At 44.3% G+C, this 19,305-nt stretch overlaps 1 protein-coding gene across 1 annotated transcript in view; it reads right to left on the bottom strand.

Moving 5' to 3' along the window:
* The window catches only part of Gpr176 (G protein-coupled receptor 176), a 92,789-nt gene extending 82,568 nt beyond the window's left edge, over positions 1-10,221 (bottom strand). The window contains exon 1 of the mRNA XM_050134475.1: positions 8,780-10,221. Within this exon, the coding sequence (XP_049990432.1) occupies positions 8,780-9,095 (316 nt within the window). The 5' untranslated portion in view covers positions 9,096-10,221. The remainder of the gene's footprint in view (positions 1-8,779) is intronic.
* Positions 10,222-19,305: the final 9,084 nt, after the last annotated feature.

Genomic DNA, 19,305 nt, shown 5'->3' with positions numbered 1-19,305 from the left:
GCAGAAAGGGTGTATTTGGTTGTTCTTATACTTCCACAGCATTGTTCATCACTGAAGGAAGTCAGGGCAGGAACTCAAACAGACAGGAAACTGGAGGCAGGAGCTGATGCAGAGGCCATGGAGGGGCGTTGCTCACTGAATTGATCCTCACGGCTTGATCAGCCTGCTTTCTTATAGAACTCAGGACCACCAGCTCAGGTATGTCACCATTCACCATAGGCTGGGCCCTCCCCCGTCAATCACAAATTAAGAAAGTGTTACATAAGCTTGTCTACAGCCAGATTTTGTGGAGACATCTTCTCAGTCGAGGTTCCTTCCTCTCAGATCACTATAGCCTGTGTCGGGTTAACACAAAACCAGCCGCACACTAGGGAAGCGCCTTCCACGGTTCAGTCACTAGTACTCAAAGAGCGCTGCCGCGAAGGCCCAAGAGGACCAGGCTACAGCTAAAAGTGGCAACGGAAGCTGATGTCTCCCCTGTGCTGCTGGTTTTGTGGGCATAATACAAGAGTTACAGAGCCATGAAGGCTTCCACAAACATTCCAGAGGAAAACCAGTGAGGTCAGGCAATAAGTAGCAAGATCAAATTCTCTTGAGAACCACGCATGAAGCTGTGAAGACAAAGCCGGAGTTGGAATGGAGACGTCAGGATGTTGGAGATGCCAAGACATGGGGCCTCTACCAAGGCAAGTTGTGTACAGCGAGTGGAGGTGACTCAAGAAGCCATGTGGGCTGCAAGGGGCATGGTTATAGAGAAGGCGCCACCCAAGCCTGACACTATATGCTCTAGATATCAGACATGGAGCTAGAGGAATTAACGTCTGCCCTGATGTCTGTATCTTTCTTTGGTCTCATCTATGCCCTCATCCCTCCCTTTTGGAATAGTAATGCCTATTCTGTATCACTGTTTGTTGGAAAGATATGACTCTCTTTTTAATGTTGTAGGGGTTCACTCTAAGAGATGTCTTGAATTTCAGTAGAGACTTTGGACATGTGTGTCTTCGTAGTACTGAAACTATGAAGACGTTGGGGACTCTGGAAGTCAGACTAGATGCATTGCTTATTGTGAGATGACCCTGAGCCTCTGGAGGCCAGGCATGGACTGCCTCCATTTAAATCTGAAATGTGACACATAGACTTGTATTTGGAGTGATTATTTCCTAGCTGGTGGAACTCTTCTACAAGATTTTCAAAATTTTGGGAGGCAGAGTCTAGCTGGCAGAAAGGGACAACCTCTGGTTCCTGTCATGCTCTCTCCTAGTCTGCCATGCTATGAAAAGTCTGCACTGCACGCTCCTGCCACGGTGCTTTCCCTGATGTGATAGACTGGAACCCTCTAAACCACGAGCCAACTTAAAGCTTCTCCTCCCACACCCACCTTGACTTGTTTCTGCCGTGGATTATGAACACAGAAACACAAAAGTAATTAGTACACATGTAAAATTACAGAGCTTAAATGCCAAACATGATAGAGTGTTGGAAATATAAAGGGATGGAGAGATGGCTCTGCGGTTAAGGGCACTGACCAGGTTCAGTTCCCACATGACAGCTCACAACTGCCAGTAACTCCTGTTCTGGGGATCTTGTACCCTCTTCTGGCCTCCATAGACACCAGGCACACACATAATGTGGGCAAATGCATATACACAAAAATAAACAAATAATATATAATATATAGTTATATAATATATATAAATGTATATATACATATGCATTCATATCATTAAAATTAAATATAATTTTTTCAGGTTAGATTTTTCACTATTGTGCTTTTCCCCCATTCCACTGCCAATTTTCCATAATCTCACAAAACATTTTTATTCTTAAGAAATCTCACCAAGCCACTTTCCAGCCATTTAAGTATGGTTAAAGGTGCTTCGTATCAAGTACAACAATCATTCCACTTTTTGCTTTTAATGTGCTTTACTCATTCTTCAACTTCTGACTCTGGCAACAAGGAAGTGAAGCACAGACAGCACACAAAATGGGAGAAATATTTGCAAATTATGTAAGGGTTTTGTGTCCCAGCTACTTACAAAACTCACAACTCAACAAAAAAGACAAACGATGTGAATAGATGTTACTAAAAAGAAGATGCCCAAGTGGGTAATGAGTACACAAAATGATGCGTGATGTCATTACTCATTAGAGAAATGTACACCGGAGTCACAATGAGCTACCACTTCCTACCCACTAAAATATGACAAGAACACATATTGACAATGTAAAGAAGATAGAACCCTCAAATACAACTCCAGTGAGAATGAAAAACTATGCAGACACATAGGAAAACAATTTGGAAATTCCTAAAAGGATAACCACAGAGTTCTCCTATGACCCATTCTAAGATTCTCTAAGGTATGTGTCCAAAGAACTGAAAACATGCCCACACAAAAACTTACACACGAATATTTATAACTAGCAGCATTATTCATAGTAGTCAAAAGGAGACTAAATTAACTGTCTACCAAAAGATGAATGGATACCCAAAATGCACTGAGTCCACACATGAGGCATTATTTACCAACTTTTACATTTACTTATGTTTTATTGCATGAGTATGTATCTGTAAATGCAGGCATGGGCATGCAACAGCATGTGTGTAGAAGTTAAAGGACAACTTGCAAAAACATGTTCTTTCTTTCTGCCACCCAGGTCATCACCAGGCTTGGTGGCAAGTGTCCTGCTGACCTATCTTGTTGACCCCAATTCATCAGCTTTTTCATACAATTGAGAGTTGAGAAGAAATAGAGCTCGGTGGTAGAGTACTTGCCTAGCATTCAGAAGGTCCTAGGTTCAATTCCCAACACCACAAGGGTAGAGTAAACAAAAGGAATGAAGTTCTGATACACACTACAATATGAATGAAACCTAAATATACAATAAAATATTACAAATGAAAAAAAGCCAGTCATCCTAAAATATAATGCATTTGATTTCAGACACGTGAAATGTCTACAACAGACAATACACAAAGACATAAACAGATTGATGATTACTTACAACTCAGGGCATTGAGGGAAATTGGATTAATTGCTAATGGGCACATATTTTCTTTGTAGAATGTTAAAAATGTTCCCAAATTAAATAATGATGATTCCCGAACTCTGGGATATACTAAAAACCACTGAGTTATGCTCTGTGGGTGAATTCTGTGGCATACAAATTTTACCTTAAATACTGGGTCTTTTATGGTTTTCAACGGAAAATCGAGTTCCTAAGAAAAATTGGAAAATGGAAAGATTATTATACATAAGTAAGTCAAAAATAGAGCAGCAAGGGGTTCCAGCATTTCATTCAGATGGAGGTCAGGCCAATTCCCCGTGTCTGACATGCTATAACAGAACCAACTGCTTGGTATTCTAACTCTAGAAAATTAAAGAAAGAAAAAATGAGGGTTGGGAGAGCGGGAATATCTATGTCAGAAAAATGCTTGCAAACACTAGGACCAGAGTTCGATTCTCAGTGTCCACATAGAAACATGTCAGGCATGGTGGATACTTGTAACTCCAGAGCTCACGATGCAGAGACAAGGAGATCCCTGGGGCTCAGAGACCAGTGTAGACCAATTAGTGAGCGACAGGCCAGTGACAGATCCTGTCTCAAAAGGAGGTGGCGGAAATACCTGAAGGTGACCCCCAATGTTGTCCTCTGGCCTTCACAGGCACCCGCACCTGTATATACGCATGCAAGCATAAAATGGAGAGGGCAGAAAGGGTGGAGTATGCTTCTCTCCTATGAAAATCAAAGATGGGGCAACTGGATTCAGTACATTGGGTTTATCTACCCAGGCTAATTACTGACCCTGCTATGGCCTGACCCTTAAGGGCAGCTTAGGATAAACCTTGTTCTCTCTCTCTCTCTCTCTCTCTCTCTCTCTCTCTCTCTCTCTCTCTCTGTGTGTGTGTGTGTGTGTGTGTGTTGTATGTGTTAAGACAGGATCTTGTATAGCTCAGTCTGGCCTTGAACTCACTACCTTAGCTAAGGCTGACCTTGAACTCCTGATCTTCCTGCCTCTACCACCAAATGCTGGGATTACAAGTGTGTAACACCACAGCTGACTATGACTCCTTATCTTTTTATGTCATCTCTCCAGGTTTCTAGACATGCCAAAACAAAAACGGCATATAGATGTAAGGTAGCTGGTATTATATTACTAATGTCTATAATTATGGTTAACTAAAAATTATTCTGTATAATTACGAATTATGAGCACAAGCTAGCGTAATATATCACCTGTCAACATTTAGCTAGGAAACTCTTAATAATTATCTAGCTAGTATCAAAGGCACAAATACATGTCTCTTTAAAGTATCATGAACATTGTTGGTATGCCATGTGATTTTTTGAGGCATAATGGTGTTTATATATTTATATATAGATTTCATCCATCTGTTAACAAGCCCATTCCCTTCTTCCCTTCCACCCCTTGTCCCATCCCCATTTCTTCGAAGCAAGCCAACGGTCTCTTACATGCTAGGTAAGTATGCTAGCTAACTGAGCAGCATTTGCCTTCTCTCCGTATTTTAGTGTTATAGAGATGGCTCAGTGGGTATGAGTGTTTACTCTGCAAGCATGAGGACCTGAGTTCAGATCCCAGTACTTGTACAAAAGGCCAAGGTGTAATCCTAGTGATGTGGCGCGGGGGGGGGGGGGGGGGACAGTGATGGGAAGATAGCTAGGGCTTCTCGGCCAATAGCCTAGCTGCAGGTTCAGTGAGAAACCTGCTTTGAAAGAATAAGACAAAATGTGATGGAGAACCTTTCCTTGGTGGTCATCAGTTTCACAGCGATTCACTATACACCACTGTAAGTACAGCGGCCTGCAAAGGCTGTTATCAAAAAAATGAACACACAGTCAAGCATGGTAGTGCACACCTTTAGTCCCAGCACTTGGGAGGAAGAGGCAGGAGGAAGATCTCTAGATTTGAGGCAGGCTGGTCTAAATAGTGAGTTTGGGGACAGCCAGGGCCACATAAAGAAACCATGTCTCAAAACAAACAAACAAAACCCCATGTACTCTGTGGCTTGAACAACATTTATTTCTACAGCTCTGAAGTCCCAGATGAGACGCCAGTGTGGGCAGGTTCTGGGGAAGGGCCTCTTTCTAACTTGCAGACAGCTACCTTCCTGCTGCATCTTCACAAGATGGAGAGACAGTCTGTGAGCTCCTTGGCACTAACCTTGACCTCATCTACACTTCCTCCAAAAGGTCCACTTCCTAAAGACCATCACACGGGGTTAGATCTGCAACACAGGAAAACAGGAGGCTGCATCCAGCTGGAAAAGGAGGTCAACGTAAAAAATGAGAATGCTTTATACGTATTGGCTTGGCAAAAGGAAGAGAGGCTGACCTCTATGTTTTAAAATATTTTAAGATAAATTTTAGTGTAGAATACTTACATGTTGTCTATTGTTCACATTGGTGACTTTCTTTAATGGGAAGTTCATTTATAAAAAATGTCTTCCGTGCCTCCAAGGATGACAGGTACAGGTGATAAGTGTAGGAGTGGCTTAGCGGTAAAAGTCGGTCACAGCTACTAACCTTTCTAAGCCAAAGCAACAAACAGAAAAGTAGCTCTGCGGGTATTTTCATTGTGAATCCAAGGAGATTAGGAAAAAGAAAAATCAGTCCTGTGGAGTTTAGTTGTTTGTTTGTTTGTTTTTCGAGGCAGGGTTTCTCTGAGTAGCCCTGGCCGTCCTGGAACTCCCTCTGTAGACCAGGCTAGCCTCAAACCTACACACCTGCCTGCCTCTGTCTTCTGAGTGCTGGGATTAAAGACATGAGCGACCATGCCGGAACCGGCGGAGTTCAGCCTTATTGGAAATGGTGACTCCAGATCCGAGTCTTTGACTTCCCATTGTTGACTTCTAGCAGGGGTGTGAGTCACCTATTAAAGGACATAATTACCTGACTCTCTTCCAGGACACCTACGTAACTGGAGGTGTCCAAAGCTGTTGCATAAGGAAGGCTGAGAAAGACTCATTGACTCAGATCCCCAGGAGGCATATTTATTTAACAATATATATAATTCTTGAGCTATTCTCAGCACAATAAATAATGTTCCCTATGAGTAAAATACTACAGTTATTCCGAGGTGCTGGGACATTTCTCCAGTTACAGAGCACTGAAAAAGTGTTTAAAGTTCTGCAGGATAGCAGTGCCAGGAATGTATTCCCACATACTACTGGGTCTCTGGAAGCCTAGGAAAGAGACATCGATTTGGAGGGCGAGCAAGGAGTGTTTGTATTTGTTTAAAGAGAAAGAGTGAAGAACACTCTTTTTGCCTGTGTTTAGGGACAGGAGGAAAGTGCAGTAAATCACGGTTAATCTTTCATTAGACACACACCATCCTCCCGCGATTTCACCTTCTTCCTACTTCCCTACTGTGACTCTCCTCTGTTTATGAACTTTGGAGCTATATTCCCAAGTGGACTTGCCTTGTATATAACTGGACATAGCTTTGGAGCTTAAGTGTTAAGCCTCAAATTTCATTTCCAGAAAAACCCTGCACATACACTAATATGTCTGAATGGATCAGAACCTTCTAGAGCAATGAATCAAGAACACTCACAAGAAATAAGCTCACAGGACAGTATTACAGTTCAGCTATGTTTTCAAGGAAACATGAAATGTTAACTATATTTGTATTTTTCTGAAAATAGAATAGAGCAAATGGAATTCTCAGTAGGTCCAGTCCGGCATAACCAAAGATCTGGGGAAAATGAATCTCTTTTTTAGAGCTATCCATGAAGGCAGTCTTGTATTTTGCTCACAAGTACTATGGGGAAAATAACGGAAATAAAAGCAGGTTACCTAGGAATTCCTGAATCCAAAGCAAAGACAGAAATGAGAAAAATACAGATAGCAGAAATAACATTTAAATGCCCACTGTTTGTGACTTTCAGAGACTGCTATCTTCTATTCCATTAATACTTAACTTTTTAGATTCAGTCCATGAAAAATATTTCTCTCAATACTATTTCTCTCAACACCAAAGGTGCATGGGGGAAACATATTCATATGTTCCTCTGTATATTAGAAGGGAGAATACATTTGAAAAACCCAGTCATTTTTCCTGCCTTTTTGATTATTTATTTATTTTTTTAAGTTTATTTATTTATTTATTAAAGATTTCTGTCTCTTCCCCGCCTCTTCCTCCCTTTTCCCTCCCCCTCCCCCAATTAAGTTCCCCTCCCTCTTTAGTCCAAAGAGCAATCATGTTTCCCTGCCCTGTGGGGAGTCCAAGGACCACCCACCTCCATCCAGGTCTAGTAAGGTGAGCATCCAAACTGCCTAGGCTCCCACAAAGCCAGTACGTTTTCCTGCCTTTTTTAAACATACATTTTAAGTGAAGCGATATCGGAATTTAACCCTTTGTACAGTACCTTGCATAGTAAATGCTTAGATAGTGATTGTTAAATGAATCTTGGAAATATTTGGAGCATAGGGTTTTATTTTCCAAATGTGTATTTAACACTTGAAAACACACATCTAGACAAAGTCACACCGACGTCTAGACCTGAAAATGCCCTCATGACATAGACTGGATGGTTACTATTACAACAGAGTAGACTAGAAAAATGACAATTTGAGAAAGCATGAAGGGAAATTCCAAAAATTAGGTTTTTTCCAAATATGGTCTTTTAATATCTCAGCTATCTTGGTTTCCATGGAAATTTCCAAGTGTCTAGGAAATAAAATCTATTCTGACTTTGAAACTTTGACTTCTCATCTTCACAGCATCCACACATAAATTGTAATCTTTTTACATTCTTATAAATGCCACAACAGAGAATTTACACATGTTTGCTAGTATCAACTAAGTTTGCCAAACCTCACTGGAAAGCTGTGTTGACTGTACTGTTGATTGTTTAAAGAGTAACCCTAAAGAACAAGTACCATTTAAGAGGGGATCGAAGAACAGGTGATTCTCACGCTAACCCTCACACATTTTACAAAGAAATCACACAGACAGTAATGTCCTTCTTAGGTCCTCCAGCTCTTTTTGAAAACTGATTCAGAGCTCTGTAATGGGGGGGGGGGCGTTTTGTTCAATTTTTAATCCCCTCTGAATAAGGGAGAAAAAAAAACTATTGCGTGTGGTTTGAGATCTCTCTCTCTCTCTCTCTCTCTCTCTCTCTCTCTCTCTCTCTCTCTCTCTCTCTCTCTCTCTCTCTCTCCTGCACTTAAAACACAGGTAGAGAAGTAGAATGGATATCGTTCTCGGGAATTATCTGAAGGCAATATAAAGTTTAACTTCACCGGCTCTTTTACCCCGTCGGTGATCCTAAGAATAAAGCCAAAACTGACACGCAAAATAGAACTCTTTCAAAAATAATTATCATACATAGGAAACAGATGGTAACGCAAAAACACATCATCTTTCATTGAGAGAGTAACATTCCTTCATCAGCAACAAATTCCCACGGAATCTTAGCTCCTATTTGTAAACAAGGGCTAGAGGCAGCGATGCTGGGGCACCAGGAGGTAGGTAGTGATGCGCGGAGCCCGAAGCGTTGGACTAAGGCTAGCTATGTGGACAGGTCTTCCGCCAGAATCCCCTACCATCCTCCAGCCAAGAAAAGCCCTGTCCCAACTCTTCTGCTCCCAGTCTCCGTGCTGGAAGCGACCGCCCTCACTAACTTCAGGGCAGTCACCGGGGCATTCTTCAACCTCCTTCAACTCCCCACACAAGGCCAAGCACCCCGTACCCCACGGCGGCTCTTGTGCCCTCGGGGAAGACCGGCCTGGCTGGTGTCCCCACGGGGTGGCTTACCGAGCAGCGAACCGATGAAGATGATGACCTGCACGGTGATTGTGAACTGGCGGTACAGATGCGCTTCGCTCAGCTCCCCGAGCGCGCTGCGGTTGGCGCCAGCCTCAGCGCCCGACGTGTTGCGCGGGTGGCTGGTGTTCGGCGACACCCAGCTGTTGTTGTGCCCCATAGCGAAGCTGGGGGCTTGCGCTCGCCCGCCCGGCCTCGGAGCCCCGCGCACAGCCGCTCCTGCTCTGGGCGCTGTGGGACCGACGCGCGGGAGCCAAGCAGCGTCCTGCAGAGCCGGGCGGGCGGCTGGCCCCTCACGTCTGCTCATAGCCTAGCCAGCAGTCCGTCCGCGAGGAGGGGTGGGAGGGAGGCGCGGCCGCGCCCCATGCCTGCTCCCCCCCTGGGCCCGTCAGCAGCCACATGGAGGCGGCACGGTCACAGCGCGTCGCTGGGCCCTCCTCCCGAGGGTGGGGGGGCACCGCGGCCAAGCCCACCCTGCAGAGACATCGGTGGCTGCGGAGGACCCACGCACGCTCTGGTCCCCTCTCCCTACAGGGATGGGAGCACCTGGCTGATGCTATACCTCAACGCTACTGGCTTCGAGGCTAGGGCGGTGAGAACCCCAAGAAATGCCCCCAGCCTAGTGACCGTAGCTGGGAGGGTGAGGGCTAGACCCCGTGGGCAGTCAAGACTTGGGTTGGAGGCCCTGAGGGTCCACAGCGGGGCCCCGCACACTCGGCCGGGCGCCAGGACAGCGGGACGGTCAGCCTGGGTTGCGGGGCTGCGATCTCCCCGCCTCCCCAAGGCAACCTGAACCCCGGGAACCAGCTCTGCAGCCCCTTTGCCTCCGCACGCCGCCCCCACCCTTGGCCTCACGCCCCGGGTCGGTTCGTGGGTGGGACAGATTGTCGTGACCTAGCCGAGACCAGCGAGGACGCGGGGTAGCGGACGCCGCTAGCTCGCTCGCTCGCTCGTGCCTGGGGCAGTCGGGGCCGCGCGGCGGGCAGGCGAGGTCACGTGACTCGCGGCCCGCCCCCTCACGCTGCTAAAGGGACGGCGCCATTTTGCCCCGGTGGAGCGTGACTTCGTCGCGGGGAGCGTGGGAGGCGCGCAGTTTCAGTGTCTGGCTTCTGGAGAACGCGCTCCCAGCTGCACTGCGTTCACGGCTGTGGTTACTGCCCCCAGCGGCATCAGAGGAGATGCCTGCCTGGCTCTTCTTAGTCACTTGCCACTGCCACCTGGGCAGGGAGCCCAGCCTCTGGGCCCTCAGTCAAGCCGAAGCCTGGGAAGAAAGGTGGAATAGGGGAACCCACTGATGGTTCCCTCGGCCCTGTCCTTGAGCTTCGCCTCTGCAATGGACACTGCTAATGGATCCAACAATGAAGAGTTAGAGGCGGCTTCCTGCAGACTGATGCAAAAGCGCTGGGAAGTTGGGATAAAGGAGGCAAACAAGAACAAAGAGTAAAGTAGGAAGAGTGAAGTGGGGGGGAAAGGAAAGATATCCAGAGAGGGATCGAGGGGAAAAAAATGGAAAAATGAGTCGGGCAAGGTAGTACATGCCTGTAATCCCAGAGCATTGCAGGTAGAGGCAGGGGGATCAGGAATTTGCTGTATTGTAAATTATGTGAGACCTTTCACACACACACACACACAATCAGCTGAGGTCACCTTGATTTCCAAATTTGAGGATTGCTTGCCTTATGAAAATATTGAACCAAGGACAAGGCGGTATCGACTTTACAGTTACAAAGTCTTAGGTGAATTTCCCACTGACTACAGTGACGAGTCAAGGGATTTATATGTGGTAGAGGAGCTTGGATATTACTTAAATACGCTGCCTTATACTCTCCGCGTACCGCACAGCAAACTCACAGATTGAATGGCTTAAACAATGTATCTTGCCAGTAGCTCAGTCAGCCGCCGAGTCTGGAATATGGAGGCCCTTGGCAGCTGGCAGGAGATATGTGGGTTGTCACTTAGAACTCAGTTGCAACTGTCCCCTGAATTCTCCACGTGTGGCTGCTCACCTCCCTCACAGGCCGCTCAGTTCTTCAAGCGAGCATCCCAAGAGAGTAATAGCGAGAGGACACGGCAAAGGCTGCATTCGTTTTTGTAACCTATCTCGGAATCTACGTGGCATCCGTGTCCACTGGAGCTGATTTGTGGAAGCAGCCACAAAAGCACACTACATTTGAACAGGCAGCCCTCAGTCACCGGTAAGAAGAGCATGTGGGATAGGCAGGATATTGGAGTCATTAAATAAAAATGTTATGTCATAATAGTTTCCTGTTGAAAGTTTTTCCAAAAGTTCAGCGATTTGTCTGGAATTGGGCCTGAACAGGTCAAAGAGCACATGGGTTCCTGAGAAGAGCTGTCCTGGTTCTCTGTGGCTGCTGTGGCAGGAGGCCCTATACTGAGCAGCTTAGACACAACACAGCTTTGTTCCTGATAGTTCTCGGCTGGGAGGTCCAAAACAGCACTAAAGCTTATTTCCTTTTATCTCTTCACCTGTGTGCAGAAGAATTCTCAAGATTTGAATACTCTTGGCCATTTGTTAAAAAGCAGGAAGGGTCCTGTGTAGGAAGAAAAAAAAAAGACGGAATAAGATTTTCAGATACGAGCAAAGTGGTGGGTAAGATGGAGTCCCTGTGTTTTCCTTTCCTTCCTCCTGCCCCTCACATCGCATTCCCATGCGCTTATGTGGCTTTTCCTGAAGGGAGAGAGAAGAGAAAGCCTGCAGAGAAGAGAATCACTATGGCTCCTGACACCCCATCCTGGGACAGCAGTTCTGTATTTCTCAGTGGCTACTCTTATGCCTATATGAAAGACACAGCCCGTGCTTTGTTATGCAGACGTTACTGATGTTGACAGCATCTCATTCTCTTCTTCTAGGCACACAGAAAGCGGTATCTCTCAGCTGCCCTTTCGAGTAAGCAGGGCCCTGTGACTGTGGTGACTAATGAAATGTGAGCAGAAATGATGAGGCATCCGTAGGCTGAGGCGGTCGAGTCTCTCTTCTGTTCTGTCACAGCGATTGGGGTCAGGACTCTAGTGCTGAATGGAGCTGCCTAAACCCAGGGGCAGCTGGTGTCTGTGAGTCACCACATGGGAAGACTCAGCCCTTGGAGTCATAGCCACCCACGAGAAATTGTGTGTGAGCAAGGAATAAACATTTTTGTGCTAAGCTACAAATATCTTCATAGTTACTACTTTCCCCAGCTCAGCCCTGTCTATACTGGCAGATAGTCATGGCAACAGGCCTGCATATTTAATAAGACAACATACGAACATACTTTATGTGACTAGGAGGTAGTAAGTGTTTTTTTTTTTTAATCTCTGTGTATATTGGTAGTGGCAATAGACCATTCTTGGGCTTTAGGAAATGAACGTGGTAACGGGTTATAGAGCCTCTGGGAACCTTTGAACTGAGCTATTGAGCTTTTCATGTCCAAAACCGTGTCAGTCTCTGATCAACCTACCTTGTCTAAATGACTTTCTAGAGAGTATTTAACCTCAATATAAATGACAAACCGTTTCTCTTCTGGAAACCTAGACTAGATTTTTACACAGGCAAACCTATCAATGCTCCCAAGATTACAGAGTTCAATATAACCTGTGTGGCGGTGGGGGCAAAGGAGGTAGAACATGATAGTGGTCTCTTAAACCCAGGTGTGAATGCCTCTGCCATTTCCAGCCCTCCTCACCTCTGGAAACGGCTGTAGGGATCTAGCAAGTCACTCTGTCCAGGGTAAACACAACAGAAGAGTTGTTTTCCAGAAGTACTTTAACCTTGAAGGAATCGTGGTGGAAACAGTACTTGTTTTTCTGGCTTTGCAGCCTTTGCATGGCTTTGGTCACCAGATGCTTCTGGCACACTTGAACGAAACTCTTGAATCACTGGGTACTGTGAGGACTAAGGTAGCAGGGACGAGATACTCTCCTTCAGAAAAGCATACAGATTAGATCAGGGGCTTTGGCATGAGGAACTGTTTGCCCAAAAGATAATGTTGTGTAACAATCAATAAATATGCCTTTATACGGCTGTTTATTGAGTCTACAGTCAGTCTACCAGTGGCTGCACCTCTCTGCTGCCACACTGTCCTAAAAGTGCATCTTGGAGTGACATCTTTCTTCAACTGACCCACACAGCACAGAACACCCTACGATCAACTCGGTGCCCTCCTCTATCAAAAAGACATAGGGGGAGGGGGCGCGTCTTTTAGAGAGGCTATCTGGGACTAGCATAATACCAAATTCATGAAAACCTCAGTGTCAGGCAGGTTGTGTAACAAGTCTTTCTCTGTCCCTCCAGTCAGCTCCAAATAATGACATGGAGCCTTATTCATTATAGAAGCTTGGCCTATAGCTTAGGCTTGTCTCAACTAGCTCTTATAACTCAAATTAACCCATATTTTTAAATCTATGTTCTGCCATAGTTTCTGCTCTTCCATCTTACACCTCCCATTTCCTCTCTGTGCCTGGCAGAGTCTTCTCTGTCTCTAGAGTCCTACCTCACCTCTTCCTGTCTAGATATTGGCCAGTCAACTCTTTATTGAACCAATCAGAAGGTGCCACTGCAAAGACCCATCGGTCACAGTGTAAACAAATATTTCGCAACAATGTTGACCTGCACTGCACTATTAGATCATAGACTGTTGGTTGATGTTTAAAGAAAACAAATACTAAAGAGGGGAAAGTATCCCCTTCTAGCATTTTAAAGCAGTCTCTCTGTAGGTTCCAATGAATATACTTAGGAGACCCTGTATTTAAAGAAAAAAAAAACACAGAAAGAATCACTATTTTTTTCTTAATTGAGAGAAGGTGTTGACAAAGAGTCTTTAGTAATCAAGGCTGACCTTGAACTGACTTTGTAGCTGAGGATAAACTTGAACTTTGAACTTCTGATTCTCCTAATTCTACCTCTTGAGTGCTGGGATGACGGACATGAGTCACTTATACCAGGCAAGTTCTTTCTAAATTAGCAAAAAAAAAAAAAAAAAAAAAAAAAAACACACAGTAGGTTTTTAAAAAAAAATTGCTTAATTTAGAAGTTCATGATTATTAATACCATACCCCAGTGTTCTATAACCGTCTCATGGACAGATGTGATGGCATACATCTTTAACCTCAGCATTCAGGAGGCAGAAGCAGACAAAACTCTAAGTTCAAGGCAACCCTGATCTATATATAGTAAGGCCTAGGCCAGATCGGGCTACATAGTGAAACCCTATCTAAAATAGGTAGTAATATTAACATATTCCTTCATGTATTCCAAATTATCCCCGTATGTCAACTGGGAAATGGCTCCCCAGGATATGAATCTGCAAATATATTTTAGTAGCCTTTGCACGTAAATACTTGCTGTTAAATTTCTCAAGGATATTACAGAAATAGACATGTGAATAGGCTCATATGTTTGAATGCTTGGTCTCCAGTTGATAGAATGGTTTGGGGAAGATTAGGAGATGTGGCCTTGTTGGAGGAGGTGGCACTGGGGATGGACTTTGAGATTTCAAAAGCCCATTCCGTTCCCAGTTAACTCTGCTTGTCGCCCCCTTCTCTGTTGTTATCTCAAGATGAAAGCTCTCACCTACTGCTCCAGCCCCATGTCTTCCTGCCTGCTGCCATGCTCCCAACCATGATGATCATAGACTACCCATTTGAAACATGAATTCTCAAATTAAATGTTTCCTTTGATAAGTTGCCTTAATCATGGTGTCTTATATGGCAATAGAAAAGTAACTAAGTAACTAAGTTAAGTAACATAGGAAAGTTGGTGTTAGGAATATTCCTAACACGAGCTCTCTGCCAACGCAAAAGTCCCAATCAAGCCAAATCACAACAAGCCAAATTAAAGGCTATCCAGGTTTTAACAACACGACACTTTAGGGGGGCGGGGGGGGGGGAGAAGTTTAAATAGACTGGGGGAGTGCTCAAGGTTTTGGTGCTGCCTTGACACCGCTCCTCCGGGAAGGGGCCAAGGTTTGCCGGGTATAGGGCCGGGCCCTCCAAAGATGGAGACCTGAGACCAGGACTTCTAGTTGGGAGATGTCTAGCTGGGTGAGTATGGTGATCTACCTGTAATCCCAACGTGCAGGATACAAAGACAGCATTCCCAGACCAAGCTGACTAGCCAGACAAGACAAACTGGCAAGCTGTGGGTTCAGTAATGGAGACAGGAGTGGTGTGACTGGGTGGGGAGAGGAATATAAAGCAGAAGGAGACAAGAGTTCGGTGCAGTCTGAGGTTTGTTGGAGACAGTGGCTGTAAAGGAGACTGCACTTCCATTTCCCAGCCGCCCAGACCCAACTAATCACACAAAAACTATATTAACTACAACAGTGTTTAGCCAATGGCTCAGGTGTATTCCTCGCTAGCTCTTACATCTTAAATTAACCCATTTCTATTATTTTATATTTTACCACGAGACTTGTGGTTTTGAACCTCACATCTTTCTTCCTGGGTGGCTGCATGGCATCTGCCTGACTCTGCCTTCTTTCTCCCTGCCATAGGCCAAAGCTATTCCCTTATTAACCAAAGATAGTAAAACATAATCATAGCATATAAAGGGAAATCCAACATTAAGTGGCAGTCTGAGGTTTGGTGGAGACAGATGGAGTCTGGAGATGCAGTCTGAGGATAGGATCACCACTTCAGTCTGAGCATTGGTAGACATAGAAGAATTCTCTAGTGACTGGCCACTTTGCTTCTCTGATCTTCAGCATTTACCCCTATATCAGACTCTGAGTTTTTATTATTAAGACCAACTAGAACTTGTGCTACCTCAGGGCACTGTACATGTTAAGCAATAGAACTTCAGTTCAAACTTTTTAAGTAAAACAGGATGGTATACCCAAATGGAAAAGTAAAGTCTATAAAATTTACAGGAGAAAAAAATGGATTTTAAAGATTTAACAACAAAATATGATTCATAAAAGAAAAAAGATAATTCAATTGTTCCAAAAGTAACAAGTATATTCTCTGGAAAACACTGTCAAGAGTATGAAAAGGTGAGCCAGCAATCACATATATGATGACAAAGGATGTGCTTCTAGAATATATAAACAGCTCTCTAAGCCAATTATAAGACAATTCAATATTTTAAATGCATCACGGGTCAGGCTGAAAATAAGATAGATGGATGATAAAGCACCAGAAAGCATGATCAAAATCTTTAAAAATAAGAAATGCAAATTAAGACCCAATGAGTGAGTTCATGACCAGTTTGCTTCATGTAGTGAGCTCATGACAGACAGAGCTAAGGACATCATTCAGGATCCCACAGCACATAGCGCAGCTCCCTGCAACTCAGATTTTCTGGTCTTGAATGCCTGTAGCGCTGAGATTGAAGGCTCACATTTTGACCATGGGACATGCACTGAGGCATCCTAAACTGTGGGTGTGAGTGGCCTGACTGGCTGCCCAGGAACTGCACTGCAGATGTTCCTCAGCAGAAAGAAATAGTGTTGCTCAGTTTCTGGGTGACATGCTTGTCGTAGGAACGCAGAGAGTCAAAGTCCATGGGAAGCACTGGCCTCTGAAATGGGAGTAAAGAAGGAGCAGCTGATGAGTGCTGTGGGATGAGAGCTGTGGGATAGACCACTGTGCTAAGACTTTGTTGGGCTAGGGGCCTGGTTCAGTGTTAGAACACCCACTTATGCATCCCCTGCACTACAGTTAAACAAACAATGCATTTGACCTTCCTATGCACTGTGAGAGAGAAATATTTTTCTTACTTCAGGCTCATGAAGGTAATGCAACTTGATACACATCACAAGTAAAAGAATTGGGTCAGGTCTGATACCAGCTCCACAGAAAACTGAGACTGGAGGATTACTCGTTGGACAGATGACATTTTGTATTTGTTCTAATCCATGAACTGTACAACACTGAACCCTAAAACAAACAATGAATGTTAGTATCAATGTGCTATCTATGAAAATAAAACACAGCTCTCATCTTAAAGGGAATAAGAGATAGTTTATTCTGAAGCCATTCTGAGTGATCATGGCCCAGGAAAACAGATATAAGTTGTATGTTCCAACTGGAAGCAGTTCCCTTAAGTTTTATAATTGTATTGAACAAAGGAAGTCATAAATCAAGACAAGTTTAAAATGCATTGGTGGGTCCATCAGAGAGGTGTAGCTGGAATTCTTTCTGGGCTAATAACCAGCTCCCAAAGAAAGACATGGAGACTTATTATTAATTATGAATACTTGGCTTTAGCTTAAGCTTGTTCCACTACCTCTTTAACTTAATTTAACCTGTTTCTATTCATCTGTATTTTGCTTTAGGGCTTTTTACTGATAGGGTCTGTGAGTCGTCCCACAAAAGACCACCATTCCCATATGCAATCAGCAAGAGCATTTATTTACTATGCCAACATATGCGGGGAGATCACCCGTGCAAAATGGTGATGGCCCGGAAAGGAGCATGTAGGCTCTTTCCACGCACAGATAAGGGGAGTTAGTGAGATCATCTTAAACATAATTGGTTAAGCAAGCATCAGTTACATTAGTATACTTTTAACTGGCTAAGGTTTTATCTTGGGAATATTTGCTCAAGCCTGGGCAAATCTGGACGGGACCCAGTAGTGGAGGCTCTAGGACTTGTCCTTGAGATATCATGGTTCTGACTGCTGGCCTTGTTCGTGTTCTCTCCCTTGGCCCTTAATGTAGTTGGTTAATAAATGGCCCTTTGTTGGGAGAGACACCTATCTGTCCCTCTTAAAGAACTGAAACCTAGAGCAGTGGTGGCGCACACCTTTAATCCCAGCACTCGGGAGACAGAGGTAGATGGAATCTCTGTAAGTTTGAGGCCAGCCTGGTCTACAAGAGCTAATTCTGGGACAGGTTCCAAAGCTACAGAGAAACGTTGTCTCTAAATAAACCAAAAAAAAAAAAAAAAACCCTCCAGCCAGGCGGTGGTGGCACGCGCCTTTAATCCCAGCACTCGGGAGGCAGATGCAGGCGGATCTCTGTGAATTCGAGACCAGCCTGGTCTACAGAGCTAGTTCCAGGACAGGCTCCAAAGCCACAGAGAAACCCTGTCTCGAAAAACCAAAAAAAAAAACAAACAAACAAACAAACAAACAAAAAAAAACCCTCCAACCCCCCCCCAAAAGCCCTGAAACCTAGGTTTAACCCCTTCATTTACCTTTCTTTCATTCTGTATGTCCTATTTTCTTGCTTCCTCTGTGTCTGAATGATTGGTCCCAGCTATCTCCCTAGTCTCTCTTTTTCATTCTCCCTTCCTCAGAGCCTAAATTCTTCCTCCTACTTCCTCTCCCTGCCTATACCTCCTCCCTCACCATTGACCATTCAGCCTTTATTAGACTAACCAGGTGCCTTAAGCTGGCAAGGTAAAACAGCAATACATCTTTACATAACTGCAAATACAACACATCTTTACATAGTTAAATAAATATTCCGCAACATAAACAAATGCAACTCATCTTTGCATAGTTAAGCAAATATTCCCCAACAGAGAGGTTATTAGAGCAAGATAGGGAAAGTTTTTCTATGGGCATCAGATGCTATCTGATGACATTCTTAGCTTTTGGGTTGGTTGTCTGCTAAGTTAAGAGATACAAATTTTTTTTAATCTATTAGTCACAAGCGGTAGTTCTAACTCAAAGGTGGGTAAGGAACCACTTTTCAGGGAGCTAAAGCTGGCCCCAGATTAGATACTTAGCCTCTGGATTTGTAACACCCAGACCTCCACACGTCTGCAGTTTGAAGCAGTCAATCAGTCTCTGCAGACACAGCTTCTTTCCAAGAATTCTGTTCACAACAGCCACACTCATTGACAAGAATAACAAATGTAATTGAGGAAAGCTCTGGAGGAGCGAGGGTAAACCGGAGCCCTCTGCAGTACCAGCCTCAATCTCCATAAACCTTCAAAGAAGCAGAACAAATGTTGAAATAAGAGCGGCGGGGCTGCGTCCCCGGCACCCGGCCGCCCGCATGGCTAGCTTATGCCCGAAATAATTACACGGAAACTGTATTCTTTCAAACACTGTCTGGCCCAGCTAGGTCCAGTTTCTTATTGGCTCTTACATATTGTTTTAACCCATTTTTAATATTCTGTGTAGCCCATGAGCTGGCTTACCAGAGAGGATCTTAACCTGCATCTGTCTGGAGTGGGAGCATCATGGCGACTCCTCCTCTAACCTTCTTTCTCCCAGAATTCTCTTCTGTATACTCCGCCTACCTAATTTTCTATCCAATAAAATGGGCCAAGGCAGTTTCTTTATTAGTAAGAAATCATTCCCACATCATTTCCCCTTTTTCCGTTTAAACAAAAAAGAAAGGCTTTAACTTTAGCATAGTAAAATTACATATAACAAAACAGTTATCAAGTAAGAATTACAGTTACAATATTTATATCTATTTTATCTCTTACCATAACTAAGGAAAACTATAACTATTCATTCTTCAACTCCATCAAAGACTCCAGAAGGATATAATATTACCTAAGTAAACAAGAAATAAGAAAACTCTAGAAATGACAGAGACATCTCGCTGCCTGGACAGTCA

The sequence above is a fragment of the Alexandromys fortis genome, unplaced genomic scaffold (genome assembly GCF_014885135.2).
Source record: "Alexandromys fortis isolate MF-2015 unplaced genomic scaffold, M_Fortis_MF-2015_v1.1 scaffold_6, whole genome shotgun sequence".
NCBI lineage: Eukaryota > Metazoa > Chordata > Mammalia > Rodentia > Cricetidae > Alexandromys > Alexandromys fortis.
The sequence above is the reverse complement of the archived record's forward strand: the minus strand, read 5'-3'. Positions and strand labels throughout refer to the sequence as shown.